This window comes from Ciona robusta, chromosome 1, assembly GCF_009617815.1.
Source record: "Ciona robusta chromosome 1, ASM961781v2".
Lineage (NCBI taxonomy): Eukaryota > Metazoa > Chordata > Ascidiacea > Phlebobranchia > Cionidae > Ciona > Ciona robusta.
The window spans coordinates 7,152,572-7,176,130 of record NC_143235.1 but is presented as its reverse complement, the minus strand read 5'-3'; the positions used below and the strand labels follow the sequence as shown (position 1 = coordinate 7,176,130).

Below are 23,559 nucleotides of genomic sequence, written 5' to 3'. Positions count from 1 at the left end.
TAATACAATTCTTATATTAGAACTGTATATGAAATGCTGTTATCCCTGTTTTGTAAAATTCCTCAGTTAACCAAGAAACAATTCTGCATCCATAATGCCTAAATTGTAGCCCATGTAGGACCGCAAGGATAATACAAATTACGACGTGCACGTATTATACAACACAATAGTTTGTATGTGTATGATAACATACTGATTCCAATACTATTTATTGAACATTGTCTAAATTTGACGCACAATTGAAGCTGTACACGCGCCAATAATCGTCCAGACTGTTGCGTAGCAACTGGGAGTGTTTTTCTTTTGTTAAAGAAATTACTCGCAGGTGGCGTGCCGCTTGCGCATAACATTCGAAGAAAGGCTTGTAAGTTGATAGGTACAATATAAATATCAGCATATGTTAAATGATGTCATAAGCTGTATATAGCTCGTTAAAGACAAATACTTTTAATATGGAATCATTAAAAGTGTACTAATGTACAAATATTTGAGGTGAAACAGAGCGCTAAGCGGTTGAGCAGTAACAGTAGGTTTCCAGCACTTAGAACCTTCAGGCTATATTAGCTGGGTTGCTTAAACGCTTATCAGCGCGGCATAGCCATGCTTGGCTAAGTAGCTACTCACGCAACACTTGAAATTTTATTAGTTAACAAAATCTGTTTTGTTTGATTCGCTAGTCATTAATGATTGTTAGGATCTTGTTAGAAAAATCGTTCACAATAAGCGGCGCTGCGCCCTTCTTCTATTTTTATTACTTGTTAAAGTCGTATCATGGCCTACTCAATGTATTTAGTAGGCGTTAATCATATATATGTTAGTATTCGACAGAACGTTTCAGTTAATTTTATAGGATCTAGATCAAATTTGCGTTCAAAGGTACGTACTATAGTTAACGTATGCCGTTTAAGTTATGCGTGTACAATCATGTTGAAGTGTTCACAATCTTTCGTTTCGCATGAAAGAATTTCAATAAAACCAAACCTTAAAACCTGGGCGACTCGGGGCCAACAGGGAATATATATCAAGTTTGCAGTTAAAGCTGAAGTTTTATTAAATATGATAAACGTTGGTGCGATTTTCAATAAATATTATTTTGTAAATATCATGATTTCTCTTTCGCTATTGCCAGGCCGCACAAATATTCGTTTACAGACTCTTTGGCTCTTTACATTATGAATAAACAATGAGTTTGCGTCATCGTGTTGGTATAGCGATCATCTGGCCAATGGCAAACATTTACTGCTTGAACTCACACAGCAAAAGAACAAAAGCGAAGGGAATTGGTCTCTGTAACGAGACACCGCCGCACCGCAAATACCTTTGTATTACGTCATTCTGTTTTTACAAAAGCTATACCGTTTTGGTCGGGGCGTTTATTATGTTGGTTTTATATACGTTATATTATAACTATTACTACGACTTTTCTGTAAATTTTCACTGTACGTGTTATAATATTTTGTAGTACAGCTTTTGGCATTTATAAAAAATCCTTCGGTAAGTTACAGAGTCGGGTAGGAAAGGGAACCTGTGTGGTTTCGGTGTATATCAGTAAACGTAATTAATTTTGCTTGTTGTTACAACAGATTTAAGTATAAGGTGGATGTTTTACTCTCGCTATAACGACGGTAGGTGAAAACTGACTATGATCAATAATGAAGCAAGAGCAAGGAGTAGGCTGCTGACAACTCCCAAGCTCCATCGTCGTGTATCACAAAGCCAGTCTTCAACCAAAGGAAAGGCGGAATACAAATGCCCACCGATTTCAACTAAAGATGCAACAAACCTACTTACTGACGGCTTTACAGAAAACTCTCAAACAAACTTAAGCCCTCGTCGCCCCAGTATAGTGCCGGCAAGGAAGGTATCGCCTACTGATGGCAACTGTTCCCCACTTTCACCAGCCAATGGTGTATCCGCCGCTTGCACTGCAATGGCAAATGCGTGTAGTCACGACCATGACTACATTTCTGTAGAACAACCTCGGATCCGTCGCCAGCCACCCATAACCCCGTCACAGATTTCACCAGCATCAACTGTGCTACAACCTCGATGCGTTAATAGCGACCGAACGAATGTGTCTTCCCTGACTGCGAGAGAGGACGACTCATGTTACTGCCCAGATATTAAATCAAACCGACCGATACAACAACCCGTACCACCGCCAAAGTCATTGCAACCAACTATACCCAACCATGCTAAACCACCGAGAGTCCACACACTCCGACGTCGGTACTTTCGACAGAATGACACTGGACCTTCTGATAAAGCGACAGCGACGACAGAGGAGTTATCTAAAAATAAACTTGTGTTTGTAAGTACGAGCAAAACTGCTGAACCAAGAACACATTCGAGAAAATTAAAGCAATTGTCCGAGGAAAGAAGACCAAACGATTTAGCACAATCTGAAGTTTGCCCTACCGCGTGTTTGTCGAAGATGGAAGAGAGTGTAGCGCCCCAAGTGGTTAATAATAGTGATTTCAACATTAAGACGGATAAACTAACGGTTGCTTGGTTGTCTCTTGTGAACAGTGTTGGAAAAGGAGATGCGAATGAAAAGAACTTGCCAGATGTTTCTGGTGAAGATTTCCAAGCCCACCCTGACCTAAACCACGAAAACCAACATTCGTCAGCACCGCTTGCATGCGCCTCACCTAACCCACCGAAAGTGCAACAAATTGGTGGTGATACGGATAGTTGTGTTGGCTGTTCTACAAAATGCCATCAACAGGAAACTGATTCCGCATATTCTTCACTAGCGTCCTCATTATGCAGCCCCCCACCCACTAGTGCAAATGTACCTCTACTTTCAGGAGAGTTACGCCCAAGCTCGAGCAGTCGGCCTGCTTCCGGCAGTCGACCACCATCCGGAGGCAAGAGAGTAGCTCCATGCAGTCTATCATCATCGTCCTCGTCTTCTTGTGCGACATCAAGTGACGATGATTCTGACATGTCGGCTTCTTCGCCACGGTCGGATATTTGTCGAAGGGACCAAATGATAAATCCGATGATTGACGATTCCCATACACATAAACCCGTCGTGGATAAACCTCATAACTCCCGGTAATATATAGTAAGGGATATGGGGTAATGTGTGCCACCCACCCTAATATTCATTCAAATTTTAATGTGCTGTAATGTAAAACAGAGAATTGAAATGTTGTTTAATGAAGAATCAGCTTGATAATATCAATTATTCGTCGTAGATCTAGTGCGACACGAAAAGGTCATAAAGTGGTTACTACAAAGAACGGGAAAAAGTTCCTACGTCAAAAAGCATCTTCAAAACAAATCATGGCAGGACATTTAGTATTACCCACCCCACCTCCCAAAAAGCCATCATCTAAGAAAGGTAAGCGCTAACAACCAAATCAAATTTTTATAATTTTTTTTATCCTTGAAGTCGCGGGACTGCGGTTATATAAATATGCGAATACTCTCTCTGGCTGTTTACAACCAAATCGAAGAAGAAAATAGAATGAAAAGACGCCCCATTTTACCCCATCCTATTATTACTTTTAACTTGTTCTTAGATTCGGTTCCCATGCGTCTCCGAGCGTTACCTACATCGTTCTGGCAGGAACCAAACCGAGTTAACCCGTCACCGTACAGCGTCTTACCTCCGGTTCAACCTTTGTTTAGACAAGGTTATGCTGATAATGTTGCAGGTAAAGATTTTGTCTGGGGAGCGTATAGTACTGTGTGGTAAGATGGGATACCGTTAGCACCTAAATCCCGTATTTCCTTATTGTGTTTTAAACAATTTACAACACTCTAGAGTCGCGGTGCTGCAGTTGTAATAGTTAAATTGTCGGCTATACATAAAAAAATATTATCGCCGACAAAATAACATTTGGGTACGAAGTGTATGAAACAGGGAACATGTGGTATAACGGCTACCACATAAGGATGAATATTATGTTTTATTCACTTTGTTGTGCATAGATATACGTCCCGTTACACCACCAGCAGAGTTGGAAGACGAAGTATGTTCAGTGGACGAGGTTCGGGAAGATTCTCCCGACAAAAGTACAATAATAAATGGTGGCGATCCCGATCTTTTATTCCGATTATTCGATTCCGTTGAACCACAAAATCGTTCTGTTGCAATTAAAAACAAGCGTGGAAGGTAAGATTGTCAACAGTTCAAAATATCAAAATAAGGGGATTTTTTTAAATTGTGGAAGTGGTAGGAAATTACCTGATCGTATTTTAGACAATTAACAACGTTCTATAAAAGTCGCGAAGATACGGTTTTATAATTCTTTAAATGTTCCTTGTTTACTACCAAATGGGACAAGAAAATAGTATGAATGGGTGTCCCATCTCTCCCTACCTTACTACACGTATTAAACACCGAACTTATTTTTGATTTCTTGCTGAACATATTATATAAAGATAATTAATAATTGTTTCAGGCCAAAGAAAACTTCCAGGGAGATGCCTCCACCCCGGTTAAAACTCGATAACAACCCGTGTATTATTCAATCTATCACCGAGAAGCTATTTCCGAAGCTGACCATTGACCGTGGCTGCATCTCGATGCATGCTGCGGATAAATCTTTCAATTTGGAAGAAGACTTCGGCTCATATGTCTCTGACGACAAAGACTATTCTGCTATTGGACTATACGCCCTTAGCGGCCAGCAGGGGAGGATCTTGGACGACGAGCAAGAAACAAGTGATGAACACATGCATGTGATGTCACCGGCTGCTATGACGCGTGTTACGTCACTATCATTACCACAACTCTCTGTAAACCAAGATTACTCGCAGATGTTGTCAGAAGTGGCTGCTGTATTATAAACCAAGTATTAACGGCGAGACGTTTAAAAACCACTGTGTTTGTTTTTATTGCACAAACTACCCCCTTAAACTACATGAGAGTTAACAAATTTTGAAGCAACACTTACATTTTCAGAGTATTGTATTTTGTATGGATTGTATTACTCTGAAATTCAAGCACATTCCTTTATATAATATGAAACTACAAATTTAAGTAAAGTTGTTATGAAATTAGTTTTGATATACAATAAAGTTCTATGCGCACCGAACGTTGCACACTCAGGTGTTTCTGCATCACCATACTCTAAAATCATGAAGCGCGTCGGTTTCACATCAACGGTTGTTTAAATTGTTAACAAACTGTGGTGTGCGGTTTCTACCCTCAGGCAAAGACGGACTGAAAGAAAAAATGCAGCTTCTTCTTTTCTTCTTAAGCTTGGTGCTGAAATTATTGAAGCATCACAATCACTGGCCCGAACAATCTAAAAAGGGCGTAGGTTTAGAAAACACTTTGTTCGAGGATTTATTCAGTTAAACTGATAGAGTATATTCATTAATAATAAACCAGAATATTGATCAGTGTTCAGACAATAAAAAGGTTTTGATTTAGATCCAAAGTTTGATTTGTTACCATGGCAAATATGAAGGACAAGCAGTTACATTTGATTATTATTTCCGTTTTGTTATTTCTTGCGTTTCTGTTCTCTGTCATTGCGGTTGCAACTCCGGGTTGGCACAATCTGTTTACGGTCTCGTTTCTGCAAGAGTATGAACGAACAAAAGCAGGCATCGTCGCACGTAATTACTATTTGATATTTGAATACAACCTTTACTAATATATATATCACTGATATACATTTTTTCACTTAGTGTGGGCAGTCGGATGCAGCGTGCTTATTCTGCTTGGAATTATCTGTCTTTGCATTTCTGCCATTATCTTGCTAGCGCGTTTCTTTGGTCAAGGGCGGGGGAAAGCAATTCTGGGCGGTGTTCTCTGCATTTTTACAGGTAATTACTAAATTGTCTCAGTACCGTTTTTATACCTGTAGTTGTAATTATGGAAAACAATACCGATGATAAAATAAAAATAAATAAAGTTAAATTTGGCTTTTATTTTCAGGATGCATTTACGTAGTTGCGCTTGGTATATTTATGGCGCAGTACAAACCAGGAACCGGAGTTTATGGATACAGCTTCGGTTTACTTTGGACGTCGGTTCCAATTTGTTTTGCCGCTGGTGTTTTCTTTATTTTGCTAAAGGTACGTTAGGTGGAGCTATTGATTGAAGTTTCATTTAATATTTTAACAGTTTAACTGATATCATAGGTTGTTTGTGTTACAAACATATAGCACTGTGAGGTAAGATGTGATTTGGTTAGTATCTCCTATATTTTCTGATTGTGTTTTAAACAAATAATAACGTCTTTTAATGAGGCGTGAGGCTACAGTTATATAATTATGTAAATATTCTTTGTAATCCACGAAATAGGAAGACGGGAGAAGGGAATAAAAAATGTCCTATCTTACCTCAACCTACTATAACAATTCTTTACACAATTAACACAAAACCTATTCATATCAATCAAATGTACATCTGTTTATCATCGTGTAAACACACGATCATTCGTCCACCACTTACTTAGCTTATATCCACATCTTATTTTAACAGGATGACGAGTTTTTGAAGTCCGAGTTGAAGTACAGCGCTGGAGAAGGAAGCAGAATGACCGATGCACAATAATAATAAATCTCTTTAACATATCACGTTTATAACTCTCTTCATATACGTCTATAAAATAAACTATACAGATATAAGAATAAGGTAGTTTTTATAAATCACTAAAGTTTCTTAATTTGCCTTTAACACAGACTTGTTAACATCCCAACACATTCTATGGTTTTCGTATTCATTCACTTGTTATACCTGAACGTTTGGTTAAGCTGTAACATATTATAACCGTATTTTTTATGACGAGTACATTTGTAAATAGAATACGTTCTAACTAAATAATGTTGGTTTCGTTTGGTTTATTTCCGGTTACAATGAAAGAGTATGTGTAGAACATGGAAGATAATAAACAGTAGTAGGCGCGGGCAAGATTACTCGTAAGTGATTATGCAACTAAACTGTAAAGGTACCCTCCATTTTAAAAGTGGTAATTCAGTTGCAGAAAAGCCGGGAAATAAACATGTACACCTTAATTTGTAATATTTTAAAATATCAAGATAACATTATTTATAGCCAGAGTGGACACAGTGGTAATTACTTGAGCTCCCAACGATAAACGGAAATAAAGTGAATCTGCTTGTTACGTTGTTAGAAGAGTCTATATAGTCGCGCTGTATACAGGACGATAAGTAACACTTGGAAAAACACAAAAATGTACAAACTAAAGATACTCGCCAAACTACAAAGAGCTGCGAAAGGACAATTGGATATATACTTAGCCAAAGTAACAAAACCCTCGCTTGAAGCGAATATATATATAGTTTGAATTATTATTAAACTGCAATTTCATTCAATATCTCAGAATTTCCCAAACCGAACGAAGGGTGATCATAAAGTTTGTACAACAACCTTTAAAACAGATGTAAAATATAATTGTAGGTTGGTAACATGTTGTTGCTGACTACATCATAATGGAACATAGTTGTAAGGGCGAAAGCGAGTTTCAAACTATTTACAAACGACATCAGGTATTGTTCAAAGTTTCAGGCATTAATTAATACATCGTAAAACCTGGAATATATTTAAATTGATGTAAAATAACTGTTTTTTACAACTTTGTTTTGTTAGTTAAATAAACTTTTTAACTAAAACATAGTGAGATAAGATCGAGAAACATGAGAAAATAGCGAATCTGGGGCACTTATTTATATACATCGCGTATGGTATTTGAGTTTTTTAAAAAGCTATGTGACTTTCATTAAATTGGGTTTAAATATAACCATAATGGGTAATACAACAGTATTTGTGCAGGTGCATAAATTAGTTAATACAGATTTGAAGAAGACGTGAATGTGCAATTCGTATGTGAGCTTGTTACCATGGTAATATGGTTACGCGGTAAATTCTGCTGTGGTAAAGCGTGTTCGGTATAAATTATCGAAGGCAGATTAAGGTCTGCAACAAGCTGAGGTAGAATGTTAATACTTGATATCTACGTCACTCTTGACGTCGCTTTATCTTTGTGACATAGAAATGTTAGAATATTTGTTACCGTGGGCGGTTCCGCATTCAATGTAATGTGAGCTGTGTTTGGTCAACGAAAGCTGAAACAAAACACGTGATTTTCTAATATGACATGATCAGGTGAATTAATTGCAATAGTGATCCGGTTAGTTTTAGCGAAATGACAAAAGCTATTAGTAATATATATATATATATATATATATATAAAAAAACTTTAAGTGCAGTGAATTATTGAAGGTAATAGTTCGTTTTTAAATAGCATAATGTAAAGGTAATATTGCGCAATCAAACAGAAGTTGGTATTAATTTACAAGTTTCGCAATTTGCGTAGGATCGTATGACAAAGGATTGGTTGTAACACTGTATGTACTGGGATAATAAATTACGTAGTTCTGTTTTGTATAAGTTACTGTTTCGTTGGTAAACACTTAAAACGTCATTAAAAAACGGGAAGTTTGTGGAAATAACCTTATCTACCACAAAAAATGTTAACGTTGACAGGTTTAAATATGGACTTACCGGTCTCACAATATTGGCCTGTGAATAATGGCGGGCAGATACAAGACCCTCTGCTGCAGCGGCCACCGTTTTGGCAATTCACACCACGACACCTGCGACCTCGATTTTTCCCTTTAGAACGATTCTTACGCGGGATACAAGAATTCTTTGTGGACTTGAAACCCTTGTCGCACTTACAAACACCCTTTCTATTGCAATGACTGTTTGGACCACAAGGCGTTGCGCATTTTTTTCCTGTGAAAATGTAATTGATATAAAAGTGCACTCAAAAGAACTTCCTGTTCCGAATAAAAACACGATAAACAAATACGTTGACGATATTTTTAACATAAACCTCATTGCTTTTCAACATGCTAAAAATTAAAGTTATTTATGCATGCAAAAAAATGCGATTTCACTGTTGAATGCCTTACCGTGCGCTGCTGTGTTTAAAACTTCGCAGCGAAAACCTGATCTCCCAGCCGGACATTCGCAAAAATTGCCCACTCTGCAGACTCCATCATTCTCACAGCCTGGGCTGCATACCGGATCTGACATCACAATAACGATGGAAAGAAATAAACACAGGGTATAATGTAACAAAATTAAATAAGAATCATTTGTTGAATAAAGCAAAATGAAAAATTAACAATGTGACGTGCAACGTATCATCCATAGAGTGATTGATTTCATGGTGTGTGAACAAAAGCAAAACCTCTCTAAAGTCTGCGTCTCTGTAGTTATCAGCAGTAAAGTTGCGGTTGGTTTTCCCAGGCTTGTTTTATTTACTACAGTGATCATTCTTGTGGGAAAAGTTATCACAAATATTCTTAGCTTTCCCATCAACGACCCCCAGTACAACAAACATTTGCGCCTTGTTTTAGAGTTTCATTCGTTTTTAATTTTTCAAGTTATGCTATGTGTAGCAGAATAGCCGTTTAGCATAACTATTACTTAAACAATTCAAACCAGCTTAAATAAAGTTTAGTTTAAAATAATGAGCGCCTTATTTAAAGGTTGTGGCATTTCAAGGTTGTTAGTATAGCCGGTGGTAAACGGCAGTGGGCAAATGTCAATTTCAATGACACATAGTGTTTGTTTTTAAAGTTAGGTTTTGACCGTAATATCGAATCAACAACGTTTATGAAGCGATAATGATGACACGTGTTTGTTCCGTTGATATGTAAAAGTACGTGAGGGTCCAAACAAAGAATAACACTCGGATATTTCCAAGGAAGTAAAATCGATATTGAGTAAACTTAGGTGGTTTCGGTATTTGATGACAAACAAGCCTAGCGCCATGCAATGGTGTAAGACGGTAAGCAAACTCATTTACCTTTTCGTTTGGAACCCTTCTTCTTACAACACATCACGCCCGTGGTAACACCTCTGTGGTAGCGACATGACGACCTTGTTTTGGCCGATACGCCGTCTTGTACAGTGGCTGTGACGTCAAATTCGTCAGTAGAATTACCACCTTCCAGGAATTGCTTCTGCCAAACACCGATACGACCTTTGTTGAGGCAAGATGTTTTGCTTCTTTCAAGCGAGCCGCAGTTGGCACCAATGCCAGCCATGCTGTTGCCTTTCAGACGTCGCGAACACCTTTATCATACACATAAGTTAGCATATGGCAGTATCATATTTATATTACAGAGAGGTTGTAATCTAGTTATAGTACCTGTTGCAAGCAAAGTGGTCTGATGTTGCTGCATCATATGCGTAACACCCACTCAGTGAAACCGTCTCAGCCCAAGTTAGTTTGTTAAGAATGCTTCTATCTCTAAGACCACATACATGCCAACCCTTTGCGCAGAGCTGCTTCGACGACTTTTTGACCGTTCCCTTCCACTTTCCACCGCATGCCGCGATTACGCCACTATGAGGAACATGTGTTATTAAAATCCTTCCTCTTGTTTAAGCGATCCAATATTTGATTTGTTTCATGTATCCTAACATGAGTCTTATGTTACTTCCCGTTTCTAGAAGAGTCACGTGATATGGATCAATATCGTGAGAGGCCTATGGAAAGCAACTCACCCGTGCAGCAAACTCTGCTTTGCTTTGTCCCTGCAAGCGACCAGTTTAGGTCTGGCTTGAATTACGGTGACGTCCGACGTGTACGATACCGCAATGCCATGTCTACGTAAAAAGTTAAAGAAAAAGTTAGAGTAACCGTTTCTTTTTCGTTTAAAACCAAACCGTATGACCAAAATTTCATAAATATTTATAGAAAACAAAAAAAAACTTGGGATTATAATGTTAAATTGTAAAATCAGAAATTCGAAAACAAAACCAATCAATATGTAAAGTTGTGTAAGTACTCGCCCTAAAAAAGGAAATAGAATCGCTTTGCGGTTCACTGCGTCACATAATAAACGAGTAAACTCGTATGACCCTGCCTACAGCTGCTTGTAAACATTATTTAATTATGGCACTATCAAATCGTTTATGTCACGGAGTTGGTCTGAAGACGGATTATTATAAGCGGTAGGCGTGTCCGGCCAAGACAACACGGTACAGCAGCATGATTGCTATTAGTCGTACAATCTATGATTTTAGTTGGATTCAGTTTTGCTTAGATTGTAAATCCTATATAATTACAACGGTCCAACTCTATTATGCTTGACTTCCTTTCAATGTTTAAAGTGGTTGTTTGTGAAATTTAAACCAGACTTCGTCGCGCTTGGTAGTTCTCTCTCGACATGTTTTGATCTAATATTTCATTATTACGTCACACATGGTAAAGAATATAGGAATTATTTTTATTAGTTGTTTTACTGTTGTGGTCATTGAGTAACACCAATTTCTACAAAATAATACGCGCCAAAAATGTTGTAGTTCAGTCACTTTACTGTACTGTATACCTGTTTTCAGCTTTGCACATGTATAGACCTTCAACATCGTCAGCAAGAGGTGAAATGCGCAGTTTGGAGAAAACCAATTTGTCTTGGGCGACCTCTTCAACAGTAACACCGACAGTGTTTATTTGAAAGCCATTCTTGTACCAAGTTATTTCAGGAAGAGGACTGGCGACAGCTTTACATTTGAGCACGATTTCAACTCCCGCTGGCGACTGTACTGACGACACCGGCGACACAGTTATTATGGGAGTAGAACCTGTTTAAAATACATGTTGTGGTAAGCTATACCTTATGTTTAAACCAAACGAAATCACTAACAGCATAACAGATACACTCTGCATACGATATGCAACAGAGTACAAAGTCCTTAATGGGTTTTAAAACACCGCATTTTACCTTTCCGTCTGTCTCGGCAGCACACAACACCAGTCATCCAAGGTTTGTGTTCGCATGGTCGATGCCTAAACGTTCGCGAACTTGCGGTAACTTTACCACGACCAAGACATGATCGGTCATTCTGATTCTGATGTGGACAGTCAGCTCCAATTCCAGCCAAGTCATCCTATCAATAAAATATAAATATTTCCGCGAAACTTGACCATTCAATGATACTAACGTTCTCGGAAGAACACTCTGTGCACAAATCTCCTCTGTTCGCAGCATTTATGGCATAACAACCCTCGATGTGGACAGTTTGATACCAAGATATACCCGACAGTTGTTCTGTGTCATTCCTGAAATAGTAAGCTGGTATGTATATGTGTGTCATTGAATTTTATTGGAGGAATGGCCTAAAAAAAAGGTTGTCTAGTCGGGTAAATCTATATAAAACATTACCAGGAACAAACGTGCCATCCAAGACTGCACAGTGGTGCATCTCTGACATGACCCTCCCAAGTGCCTTTACAAGCTGACACGTCCCGGTGACGAAATAATCCATCTTTGCGTCCATTCGAACAACCAAAATCTATGTAAAAGACACAACAGTTATAACCTTTATCATAGACTGTGACGCTTCATAATATATACAATACCAGCACGTTACATGCCTTTCTCTTGTGCAGCTATTTGTGATCTATATGTGGACGCTAAATGTATGTAGTGTTTATGTTTAACTATTTCGATATTGGTAAACATGTTAACACATTAACGAACAAGTTATTTTCGCGGGTTACGTGGTTATCGTTGATAAGTTAAACAAGAGCACGTTAGGATAAACAAACACCATAACGATTGGAGCATGTTATGCTGTTGGCGCGTGTAGTCTTCCAGAACTTACTACTTCTACTGGCTCCGCTACAGCGTTCTTTTGAATGGTCGATTTAATAGCGGATTAAAACGCCACGTTTAACATGGCGTTTATATCAATCGTAAAAGCAGAAGCCGGTAATTAGATATCAATTTAAGACGAACGTGGTGTTTTCATATTAAAGCGAGGAACGTTTCATGTAAATTACAGAAATGATTCATCGAACATTGGACTTTGTAAGCTGGTGGTAGTTATTCTTAAAAAAATATGTCAGCGGCTTAAACCACCGCTGAACGACCAGAACGGACTTTGGACTCTTAGTTTTACAATTACGTCATTTTGTTGTACTTCAGTTACCCTGGTAACTGTTGCGTGTCGGTTGAGTAACGAAAGTAACAATGGAAATTATTTGTTTGTGCTTCATTCACAACTATTTTAATGAATGTCAATGAATCATGCAAACCACGTTGCTTGGTGTAAGTTGTAAGAATGGCCGGAACTGCTGTCATTTTACAATTTTATGTCACACCTCACCGGCTAATTGTCAGCATAAAACGAAAATACTCTAACTGGAGCAATTAAACTTTAACAAGATAATAGAACCGGTAATAGATGCAAACTTTTAACATTGTAATATCTATTTATTACTTTTTTATGGCTGGCTGGTAAATAGCAAGCCACACAACTAACACCGCACCAAAACTATAGAACGTATATGTTGATAGAGAGAGTATCACACGCAGTATGCTACAAAATACGTTTAAGTTTACCATTTACAAGTCAACAAAGAAATGAGTTTGAACTGGCTCGGGTCGCGCGATCGTATATGTGTACATAGAACCAGTAAATCAACTTGCTCGCCAAACCTTTGGCGTAAACATGAGCAATGGAATAGTAGGTGTGTCTGGAATGAGTTTTTCACAAACGGAACAAAGCCTATTCCCGCTGGCTATCGTATGACACTCAGTCTTTGCAAAGAACATTGAATGACCTAGTTTTACCAGCCAGTGTTCAATGTATGTTAGAGCCAAGACGTGATATCTTTGTACGCAGTAACTAATAATTATTACTTTAAGCATAGTACTGTATAAGTAAAAGTATTAGTTTAACTTCTCCGATAGAATTATAGACAGATACGCTTTATGAAACAAAGTATTTCACTTACTTTGTGGAACACGAATTGTTGCAAATTCTGCTTCTACTGTTAGACTGATTGCAGCCATAATAGTGGCAAGTATAATAAGACGCAAGGCTCCAGACATTTTCACTTCAGTTTAGAAGAAAATTAAACAACGAAATACAGTAACAAGACAAACTCATTCAACCTTAACTTTTCTGCAAGAGTCAAACGAATTAGTAAGTTTATATAAACTATCGTATCGTACTAACTTTCATAACTCAAGTAACAGAACAATGACTGACTGATAAAACGGTTTATTGACTAAAACAGCACTGTCGTAGTAGATTATGCTAATTCTTTAATTTTATTATAAATTAATTTAAAACGTCATCTTGTCTGGTAACCAAGTCAGATTTACCAGCTAACATACTTTCCACATTCCATAACCATCGCGCCGAGGCGAAGTCAGCTACTGAATCGGCGATCGTGCGATCGATAAGAAACTGTCTTGGAATAAATGCTAAAAAAAGGCGCGGCAGTCCCTCTCTCGCTGTATCACATACTAAAATATGAACTGTAAGACCGAGGCCACTGCCTTGAAATTGGACCTTCGATCCTTTTGCCAGCTGCGGTTGATGCAATTTACACTTACCGATGTCGTCAACCGCTAATCCCATAGCAATCTGCCGCATTATCGCCTTGTCGTCTTATCTTCAATCGGTAAATAAACAATACAAAGTCCATCAGTTGTAAGTTTCATCGAAAATTCTGTTAAAGATAAAAGTTGTTCTTAGGTGAAGTCTGTCGAAGATTTTGTTGGTTTTATGGCTGGCATTTTTATTACTTTGTGTCGCATCTCTTATGGCGCGTCCATGCATATTTAGCGGTTAGTAATAATTGAAATACGGTAGACAACCCCTCGGAAGTGAATGTTTCCGCACAAACTTTAGTCAGCACATGTTTGCGGAAGACCACCGCTGTCGGAACAACGAGTCATTTGAAAGTTAACTACGCAACCTATGTTTATGTTGACATATATTCGCAAACTGTTTTGTTGACAAACAACTATAAAGTATTTGCACGACCGGGTGTTTTGTTTTAAGTAGTGTGACGTGCCGGTAAAAGTAAACTCGTAATTTTATGAATCATTATTTGTGTTAGATTTGTTTATGTAACAAAAGTGGTTTATAAAGAACTTAGCCGAATCATGATCAAACGTGAAACCGCATTGACACATTATATTTATGTTAAATGTTACACATTCCTAGATTGAAAATACGATTATTTTATTCGATTGGGAATTTACCATTTTTGGAATGTAGACATTATTTGTACTCTCTAGCAGCACCGCGCGGCGTGAATAACGTAATAGTAAGGACAAAATCTCCGCATTGATTATCTATTGTAAGAATACGGTGCATTTATTTATCAATTTTTGACAAAAAATGTTTTTCTTGTTGGACATGCGATTCTTATATAAAATCTTTTCCGTCAAAAAGTAATTTTTCCTATTTTTTATTTTTTAGATAAAAATGTTCCCTAAATCATTAATAGCAATATAAATATATAACTTATAGTTAACCAAAGCAAACTGTTCGTCTACAAAAAGAGAATGTTAAATGTTTGTACGTGAACCAACAAAATACATGTTTTTAAGCGATGTTGAAAGTTGTTGCGGCAATGTATTAGGGTAGGGTAAGATGGTATATTTTCTCGTTCCGTTTTGTAGTAAACAATATTACAATAAACAGAATATTTACAGAACTATGTATATATAACTGTACCCCCGCGGCTATAAAAAAAACTTAGTTATAAAACACGATACGTATAAGTATAACTATTAGGTGTTAACAATATTCCATCTTGCCCCACAGCCATAGTACTATATGTTTTGCTTTTGGAAACCGCAAACAACTTAAAATCACTGTGCTAAAAACTATATAGGTTGCTACGACGTTTTACTTCATCCATGGATGATTCAGCATTTTGTTGTTGTGTCACATGCCAGCTACTCGTGCAAATATAAACCATAGGATCGGTGCTTGTTTGCGACAGACACAGGGAGATAACTGCATAATATAAAACCGTTTGCTACATGTTGTGCAGGGTTAATATTGAGCAGGTTCCTTTTAGACATGAGGTTCAGGTTCTTAGCTTGCTTTCAGAATTTCTAAAGAAATAGGGATGCCTTACTTTACGTCGTTTATTTGTATTTGTTGTATTAAACTTTATACAATTTACAGTTTGTTAAAATATCGTTTTTAAAACGTGTAAAATACCTCTTGTTGCAGAAATAAGTTCGTATTATAAAATGCATCAAAAAGGCGCGGTTCCCGCCGTGCTTCTGGTGCTAGGCACTTTGGCTGTTGCAACTTCTATAGAAAATTCAACATGTTTTCATAACACGGTAAAGTTACTTCTATTTTTAATAAACATGAATTTAATTATTTTAATCTATTCTCTATACTACATTTAATAAAATCTTATATGTTTTAGTTTTCTGTGTACGACCATTCGTTTCCGACCTTGTCAGGTGAAACGGTAAACCTCGGGGAATTTCGTGGTAACGTCTCCATGGTGATCAATGTCGCCACTTACTGAGGGGCGACTGTTCCACAATATAAAGCCATGAATGCACTGTCTGAGGTACAAACTATACGTGTTGAATATATATTGATTGTATTTGTTACGATTATATAGCTTTTATTCTGTTTTGTACAGTTATGTTTTTTGTGTCAATTATAAGTAGAGTGGTAGAAATATTCTCCCATATTTTAACACCGAATTTCAATAGTTCATAACTACAATCGACTTTGACACGCGATATGACTGTCGTGAGAATATTGTCAAAAAATCCTAAGATTTTTATTTGTTTATCATCAAGTTTGAGTCTGTATGAAAAAAATTAATAAAGTGTTCTACCAACCTATATAAATTTATGTTTGTCATATCAGGTAAACATAAGTACAGAATATTGGTTAATCGCAGGAATACACCCAATCAAGTTTTGTGACACTGGCCTTCCCATGCAACCAGTTCGGACTCCAACAACCAGAAGCAAACGACGAAATATTAAACGGCGTTATGTATGTTCGACCTGGACACGGGTTCGTTCCAAACAAGAAGATTTATTTCTTTAGTAAAACGCAAGTAAACGGAGGTAGCGAAGATCCGCTGTTTACATCGATTAAGGTATGTTAATGTATTACAAAGAAAACTTGAATTTTTACAAGCAATAAGTGTCATTTATATTTATAATATATAGCATTGCGCATTCTAGCGCAATTAATTCACTCCAATGTGTATAAAGTAATACAGGACATTATTTAATTGTAACAGGCTTCTTGTCCCCCGACCACTAACAACATTGGAATAACATCTGAATTATATTGGACACCAATTAAAGCAAACGATATATATTGGAACTGGAATAAATTTCTGCTGGATAAAAATGGGATGATCAGGTTGGTTTGTAATGTTTACTCTAATTGAAATTACTTACGCCCAATTGCATATTATAGTGAATATAAAACACACATAGTGCTCCACGAAGGTCCCTTAGTATTAATTGGTCAGACGATACGTGACGTCTTTTTTTGCATTCACAGATATAGGTTCGGAAGTGCTGTTACTGCCACGCAATTGAAGCCTTGGATAGATCAGCTACTTAACGAAAAGTAAATGCTTTATCGATACCAATCAGGAATCATGAGGGTCACTGATTTGATACATCTTTTTTTGGATAAGAACATTTATGAAATCTTTATCAGAAACTGTGCATAAACAGATGATGAAGGTTGATGACAGGTCACGAGAGATGAGGTTTATTAGTCGCAAGTACATGGTGCATTCTCTTGTTGCGAGTAGACCTTTGATTTCGTTACCGAACTTTCTCTATTCACAAATTGAGTTATATCGTTCAGTTGCTTTCTCCTTATTAATTTGCCGAAAAACAATACATTATCAACAAAAGAACAAATCTAATAATATTTGGTTTGGATAGTCAATGTATTCAAACAGCTATGGACCACGGAACTTTTTTGTGATCCAGAACGGAGCCTTGGCCCATTCGTGCTGCGCTGTTGCCTGTATAAGCATATGGTTATGGGTTCAAGCTTTGTCGCTTCTATTATTGTTGGCGTATGTGTCATTGGACAAGACTAACGGCAATTGCTCCAAACCAGTGGTCACTATAACATATGATCTAAACTGGCAGCCATGTAGAAAATAACATCACTCGCAAAGTTTCATACGTGCTATATAGCTCTGGGACGACGTGAACATCATCATTGAGTTATAAACATTTAAAATATTAGTAAAACTATTTTAAACAAAATCCAAGTCGAAATTAGGAGCGATCAGAAACAGCTGGTTTCCTGCTTGATCGGGACAATTGTAATCACACAAAACTGTTATCAAGCCGCGCTGTTCAGTTTCAATGCATTCGCATCACGAGTGAGCACCGTCGCCTGCCGTGCGGTTTATTAACAGTCAGTGTTATTATTCGCACGATTTGAATGAGATTATAAAATCTTTTAAAAATCCTCACAACTATGCCAAATGTTTAAATAATTTCTTATTTCAGATTAACGATTTCATGAATTGGTTAGTTTAATTCACCGTCTGTCGCTGACGGTGTACATTGTCTGTAGGGACTAAGGTTTGCTCGTCAATATCCAATTTACGATTCTACGCAAACGTCTGTAGTCTGTCCACCGTTGACGGTCCAAAACCGCTGTGGGAATCGAAATACGCTGACATATGTTGCACTAATTTCAAATGTTAGCAGAATAAACATTCATGTATTCAGGAGTACCAGTAAATATTGCGTAAATGTAGCAATTTTTATGTATGGTAGTGTGTGCAAATAACTCAGGGATTGTTATGAGAAATAGGCACTACTATATATTCCGGTCGCGCGTTAACACAATGGTAGGATATAGAACAGTATTTAACAAAGTGACAATAACGTATGATCGGAAATCGCACCTTTGTTGGGCGAGCGCCTGCATTGCAGCTCATCAGCTACCACAACCCATAAACCATAGGAGGGTATCATGCTGCGTAGACTTCTTTCGACGCTCATAAAAATAGCGCGACGATTCAAAGAAGGGACAGTTGGCTTTGATAACAGATGGATTCGGTTCGCGTTAAGTCAGATTCAGAGTAATGCTGAGTTATATAAACGAAATCGAATGCTTATTTTACTACAGGGAGAAACATTTGTAGATACAGGTTCTATAAAAGTAGTGTTAGTTTTAGTTATAGGCTATTAAAATTGATTATATATTGCAAAATCAGAAACTTTGTATTATCTTTGTACTAAATCTGCAAAAATCTTTTAGCATGTCATGCTGTGATTGTTGATTTACAACAACGTTTGTAAACGATGGTTATTTGTGGTTAGTTTGTATTCCAAATAAACATAAATGCGTAGTAAAAAAGTTTTCTTTGTAAAATTTTCTACGAAGAACATATATTTGGTTGGGGTAAAATGGTTTCATTCTCTTTTATCTCATCATTTGGTAGCAAACAAAGAATATTTAAAAGAAGTATCTAACCGCAACCCTATAATACGCCTCTAATAAAATGCTGTTAAATGGCACGCATGCGTAATATAGTATACTATATGCTCACAGTATCTATCTTACCCACTATATTGCTATTTATTAAGACGAAATTATCTTGCTCTATGTAGAAAATCAGTGAACGATAAAGGAATCAGAGGTGCCAATCAAGTAGGGATAATCAATGACGTTATTTTGGGAAACTGGTCGTCAAGTTATGGCTATCTTATTATTGTATTAAATCTTGATTCGAAACTTAATGGTGTGAATTCGTTGGGATTTCTACCCAACCACTTGGTATAATTTGGCATCAGTAATTTTATTTCTCTATTATAATATTGTTAATGATTATCACCCTTGAGAAAATGTAATCTGTCATTCTTATAAGACTGGAACATTCGATAATATGGGTATAGTATATGATCTGCTGTTTTCATACGAATGCTCACCACAGCAAAAATGGACATCTATCTTAGTCAGCTGTTAGTTGTTTACATCGTCTACGAAGCTTTGCCAATTAGTCTACTGTACATTGAGTTGCAGATTTTGATCTTTATGTTTATATTACGATCAACTTAAGATTGAAACCAGGTTTCATTGGTTTATAGGTTAGTCGTACAATAAGTAAACACAGTTGTTCCTTTTGTTGCACCAAAATGCACAACGTGCTGCATGAAAACGCGAGCGAGCAAGTGTCACGTGACCGTAGCTTCTGGCGGCGCAACCGCGACGATCAGCATTTATATTTTCATAGTAAAATCAAACTGTATTAGGATATTACAGAAATTAGTCTTGTTATTCAAGTATTGACATTTAAAACTACACTCTGGATTAGCGTAATAAGATTGAGGAACATTAAAAATACGGGTTGCGTCAGCCGCGAAGGGAACTCGGTCGACACTTTGTAATTGTGTCGATGTTAAGGACGAAGAATCAGAATTCAAAGTCTCAGCAATCGCAGTTTAACGTTTGTTTTTCACGTCCGCCTGTGATCTTCGTTAAATTGTGTGATCGAACTGTTACAGTTGTGTCGACGTCATTGGTGCGGCTATACCGCTTTCCAGCTGTTACGATGATGCTTAGTATTTATGGAGGTTACAGATACGATTAGAATGTACGTTCTTTAAACATTGCATATGCATTTTAATACGCTTCTCTAAAATAGCTGAGTTTATTAGAGGCAACTATTTTACTAATAAATGTTATGCGTACGTTCAGAATCAGATGTAAAGCATTTTGAGCGTTGTCAACTCGTGCAAAATATCCTGCTATATACGGTCCTTTAAATGCGCAAAAACCCTTGTACTGATTTTACAAGACTGTTTTCTAAAGTGCTGGTAAGGTCAGCGTGTTAATTTTCAACCATGTAAGTGCCTTCCATTGTTGTTATAATATAGGAACCATGGTTGGCTAAGTGAAGAACAAATCATCTTGACAAATTACACGATGACTCGGGAACTAAATGTTTGCTTAATTATAAAAACAATGAATCGTCATTACATCACCTTTCACACGCAAGTACTCCTTCTACATAACAACATTTGATTCCATGAAATGATATAAGCATGAGTTAAACAATGGTATTATATCTTTTCAGATACACCTTGGCCGAAAGTAAACTGTTTTTTTTGCGATTTTAACTTGATAAAAAAGAAAAGGCATGAGTGCTGAAATTGCTTGTACAACGTTCGAATGTTATCTCGAGCAGTTCCGGAACAACCAGCGAACCACAGCTTCGTTTGATTCAACAACCGCTTTAATACCGATAGACTTTGATTCTGACGGAGGCGATGAAATGAGACCGCCTACATCAGCTTTCAGAATTCTCTTTCCCATTCTTCTTATTCTTGGAATATTTATGTTGATTGCAATCAGCGTCGTGTTGCATAGGTACGTTGATAAATTATTACTACTGTGATTTTAAATCGAATAACTTATACTAATATTGCATCATTTTTAATAATATAACTAAAAGAGCCATTTATATTTACTTTACCATAGGTTGCATTGAACATCAAAAAACATCATTATTTCATATACGTGCCCACAATTAGTAATTAGTAAACCTAAAAAATAGTTGCGTTAAATTAACAGCAACAATGGCAAAGTATACACTCGTAACAGCGACAATGTTTCAAATTTTACTGTTATATATATATATATATATATATATATATATATGTACATATACATTACAAAAACAAGATTTAGTACTATTAGGTAAAAAAGATGAGATTCTAGCTCCCGATTTCCATATTTTCTAATAGTGTTCACAACAATTACCAACGTTTTTTTAGAATCGTAAGGATACAGTTATCAATTTCTCTATTCTTTGTTTATTACCAAATAGAACAAGAAAAGCGAACAAACCATGGTGTCTCATCTAACCCCACTTTACTATATAGTAGAGGTGGGAAAGATGGGACCCTTTTATTTTATTTTCTCGTCCTATTTGGTACTATAAAAAACACCCCCTAAAAATATAAAACCGTATCTTCACGACTCCCATAGACCATTGTTAAATATTTAAAACGAATCTGAATATTTGAATATAATGTGCTAAAGGTGTCCCATCTTACTCCACAGGAATCTATATAGATTTACTATATATAAAATATATATTTTTATTTAGAATTGTACTGAAATTGGTTCGCAAAAGATGGTCATCAACTTTATCCCGTCAACGAAATAACGATGAATCTGAAACATCCCGACGTGTGAACACTGTTAGTCAATATACAGATAATCCACCAAGTTATAACCAGGTGCTGGCCAACATTGAAGAAGACTCGTTACCTACATATTATCAGGTAACTTGTGGACCACAGTTTCCCCCTCGATTTCTGTATTGGTTGACCCATATTTTGAATTAAGTTCATAAATATAAATAACCCACACGTGAATTAGGAACGAGTGATTGTTATTTGTCAACTTTTGTAGCTGATGTTTTGTTTACTCTTTTCTGTATTGCGTTTTTGGACGACCCTTTACTGATCATTGCGTTGAAGCTTCCACCGTTTGGTGTTTTGCAAACAGAACACACCCACAGAGGCGGTAGCATTAAGCCCGGTATTATTTTGCTTTTTGAACGCTGCTATCCGCTCGAAAAACATAACGCTCGGGTCACGTCGCTGTACAATGTTCTTGCTTAATTTAGAGTAGGCCCATTACCTGTATAATAACATGTAGGAAGTCATTGCATTATTGCATGATGAATATGGTAACACAGAAACACTTGAATAAATATATAAATACGATTTATTCTTTTCAGGTCATGAACGGAATCGTGAACCTTGGATTTATGAACGAGGTTCATGTGATGCAATCATCACAATCACAGGGTCAGACTTCAACGTCCAATAGTGCAGATCATTTAACAAGGCAACCAACAGATTCTGTGAGCTCAGAAAATATAGATGAAAGCGTTCCACCTCCTATGTACAACACCAACGACCGACCAACACGCGTAAATATCGCGACAAATGTAAACTCAACGACCAATGACATAGAAGATATAATTGACTCTATAGCAGTTCCAAGTAGAGTATCAGAACCTGTTTCACGCCACTGTAGTACAACTTTAAGATGCAACTTAAACAAAGGCGAACCAAGTCGATTGCCTGCAACCTCTTCCACGCTGCAATCTACCAGCTGTTGTTCAACCAGCACCGTACGTAATCAAGGTCTATTAAAAGCTACACCGATTTTAACATTGCCACGGTTATTTAGTTATGATAGAACTGTAAAAAGCGAAAGTACGTCGGTTTAATTAGTTTACTTCTCATTTGTTGATACAAAGACACGGTTATCCATTGTTTATTACACATTTTAAACAAGATTGTCTTTTAAATCCAATAACGTATTATGAGCCATGTGTTTTTATTATGCATTGATACTACAACTACAAGCAAACGTCAATCAGATATTTTGTTTACTCGTTTTACTATTTACCATCTGCGTATATTACTCTCTTATATAAATGTTATCGTCTTACTACATATATTTTATCTTTTTGGTTTTTCATCGCGCCGCGTTATGATATTTATGCTGTAGATTCGATAATAAATTACCGTCTGTTGTTTTAGAATTTTGTACAGATACCATACATGACAAGAGTATGGTGGATAAACATGTTTATTATGTTATTTATTTGTTTGTTATTATTAATACAACACACATACGTACATATTATGTTGATGTTTATAATTACGCAAATCGAAATACAACAAACATGATGACTCAAACGGAAAATGTAACAGATATATATTACGTTCTTGTATACACAA

The 23,559-nt window shown here is 36.8% G+C and overlaps 5 protein-coding genes across 8 annotated transcripts; 4 read left to right on the top strand and 1 right to left on the bottom strand.

The window, feature by feature from the left end:
* Positions 1 to 1,533: 1,533 nt before the first annotated feature.
* Positions 1,534 to 5,051, top strand: LOC149742395 (uncharacterized). The gene is made up of 5 exons (XM_089892137.1): positions 1,534 to 3,060; positions 3,204 to 3,349; positions 3,531 to 3,665; positions 3,943 to 4,126; positions 4,416 to 5,051. Exons 1-5 carry the CDS (start codon positions 1,643 to 1,645, stop codon positions 4,801 to 4,803), a joined length of 2,271 nt encoding a protein of 756 aa, XP_089748263.1. The 5' UTR covers positions 1,534 to 1,642; the 3' UTR covers positions 4,804 to 5,051.
* Positions 5,052 to 5,266: 215 nt separating this feature from the next.
* LOC149742394 (uncharacterized) lies at positions 5,267 to 6,793 on the top strand. The gene is made up of 4 exons (XM_089892239.1): positions 5,267 to 5,580; positions 5,653 to 5,790; positions 5,903 to 6,042; positions 6,452 to 6,793. The coding sequence occupies exons 1-4, from the start codon at positions 5,415 to 5,417 to the stop codon at positions 6,521 to 6,523; spliced, it is 516 nt and encodes a 171-aa protein (XP_089748365.1). The 5' UTR covers positions 5,267 to 5,414; the 3' UTR covers positions 6,524 to 6,793.
* A 2-nt stretch (positions 6,794 to 6,795) lies between these two features.
* Positions 6,796 to 13,893, bottom strand: LOC149742393 (uncharacterized). Of its 4 annotated transcripts, none has more exons than XM_089892158.1 (11): positions 13,752 to 13,893; positions 12,175 to 12,304; positions 11,954 to 12,071; positions 11,734 to 11,899; positions 11,341 to 11,593; positions 10,514 to 10,615; positions 10,155 to 10,352; positions 9,810 to 10,078; positions 8,908 to 9,024; positions 8,495 to 8,728; positions 6,796 to 8,055 (listed from the first exon to the last, which is right to left on the bottom strand). In XM_089892158.1, the coding sequence occupies exons 1-11, from the start codon at positions 13,846 to 13,848 to the stop codon at positions 8,021 to 8,023; spliced, it is 1,719 nt and encodes a 572-aa protein (XP_089748284.1). In that variant the 5' UTR covers positions 13,849 to 13,893; the 3' UTR covers positions 6,796 to 8,020. The 4 variants fall into 4 exon arrangements, with proteins under 4 accessions (XP_089748284.1, XP_089748276.1, XP_089748291.1 ...); XM_089892150.1 differs by having other exon boundaries at positions 6,796 to 7,360; XM_089892165.1 differs by lacking the exon at positions 8,908 to 9,024 and having other exon boundaries at positions 6,796 to 7,360.
* On the top strand, positions 13,805 to 17,685 carry LOC149742392 (glutathione peroxidase-like). The gene is made up of 6 exons (XM_089892227.1): positions 13,805 to 13,942; positions 15,998 to 16,113; positions 16,203 to 16,352; positions 16,695 to 16,898; positions 17,046 to 17,170; positions 17,315 to 17,685. The coding sequence occupies exons 2-6, from the start codon at positions 16,018 to 16,020 to the stop codon at positions 17,385 to 17,387; spliced, it is 648 nt and encodes a 215-aa protein (XP_089748353.1). The 5' UTR covers positions 13,805 to 13,942; positions 15,998 to 16,017; the 3' UTR covers positions 17,388 to 17,685.
* A 3,159-nt stretch (positions 17,686 to 20,844) lies between these two features.
* On the top strand, positions 20,845 to 23,459 carry LOC149742391 (uncharacterized). Its single transcript, XM_089892204.1, has 3 exons — positions 20,845 to 21,163; positions 21,906 to 22,083; positions 22,545 to 23,459. Exons 1-3 carry the CDS (start codon positions 20,934 to 20,936, stop codon positions 23,040 to 23,042), a joined length of 906 nt encoding a protein of 301 aa, XP_089748330.1. The 5' UTR covers positions 20,845 to 20,933; the 3' UTR covers positions 23,043 to 23,459.
* Positions 23,460 to 23,559: the final 100 nt, after the last annotated feature.

Coding starts and splice junctions, on each gene's coding strand:
- LOC149742395 (XM_089892137.1), top strand. CDS start 1,643: ATGATCAATAATGAAGCAAGAGCAAGGAGTAGGCTGCTGACAACTCCC. Junction 3,061..3,203: donor GATAAACCTCATAACTCCCG/GTAATATATAGT, acceptor TATTCGTCGTAG/ATCTAGTGCGACACGAAAAG. Junction 4,127..4,415: donor ATTAAAAACAAGCGTGGAAG/GTAAGATTGTCA, acceptor TAATTGTTTCAG/GCCAAAGAAAACTTCCAGGG.
- LOC149742394 (XM_089892239.1), top strand. CDS start 5,415: ATGGCAAATATGAAGGACAAGCAGTTACATTTGATTATTATTTCCGTT. Junction 5,791..5,902: donor TGTTCTCTGCATTTTTACAG/GTAATTACTAAA, acceptor TTTTATTTTCAG/GATGCATTTACGTAGTTGCG. Junction 6,043..6,451: donor TTTTCTTTATTTTGCTAAAG/GTACGTTAGGTG, acceptor TTATTTTAACAG/GATGACGAGTTTTTGAAGTC.
- LOC149742393 (XM_089892150.1), bottom strand. CDS start 13,848: ATGTCTGGAGCCTTGCGTCTTATTATACTTGCCACTATTATGGCTGCA. Junction 12,305..13,751: donor AACAATTCGTGTTCCACAAA/GTAAGTGAAATA, acceptor TCTTTTACATAG/ATTTTGGTTGTTCGAATGGA. Junction 11,594..11,733: donor CTGCCGAGACAGACGGAAAG/GTAAAATGCGGT, acceptor TATTTTAAACAG/GTTCTACTCCCATAATAACT.
- LOC149742391 (XM_089892204.1), top strand. CDS start 20,934: ATGAGTGCTGAAATTGCTTGTACAACGTTCGAATGTTATCTCGAGCAG. Junction 21,164..21,905: donor ATCAGCGTCGTGTTGCATAG/GTACGTTGATAA, acceptor ATTTTTATTTAG/AATTGTACTGAAATTGGTTC. Junction 22,084..22,544: donor CGTTACCTACATATTATCAG/GTAACTTGTGGA, acceptor TATTCTTTTCAG/GTCATGAACGGAATCGTGAA.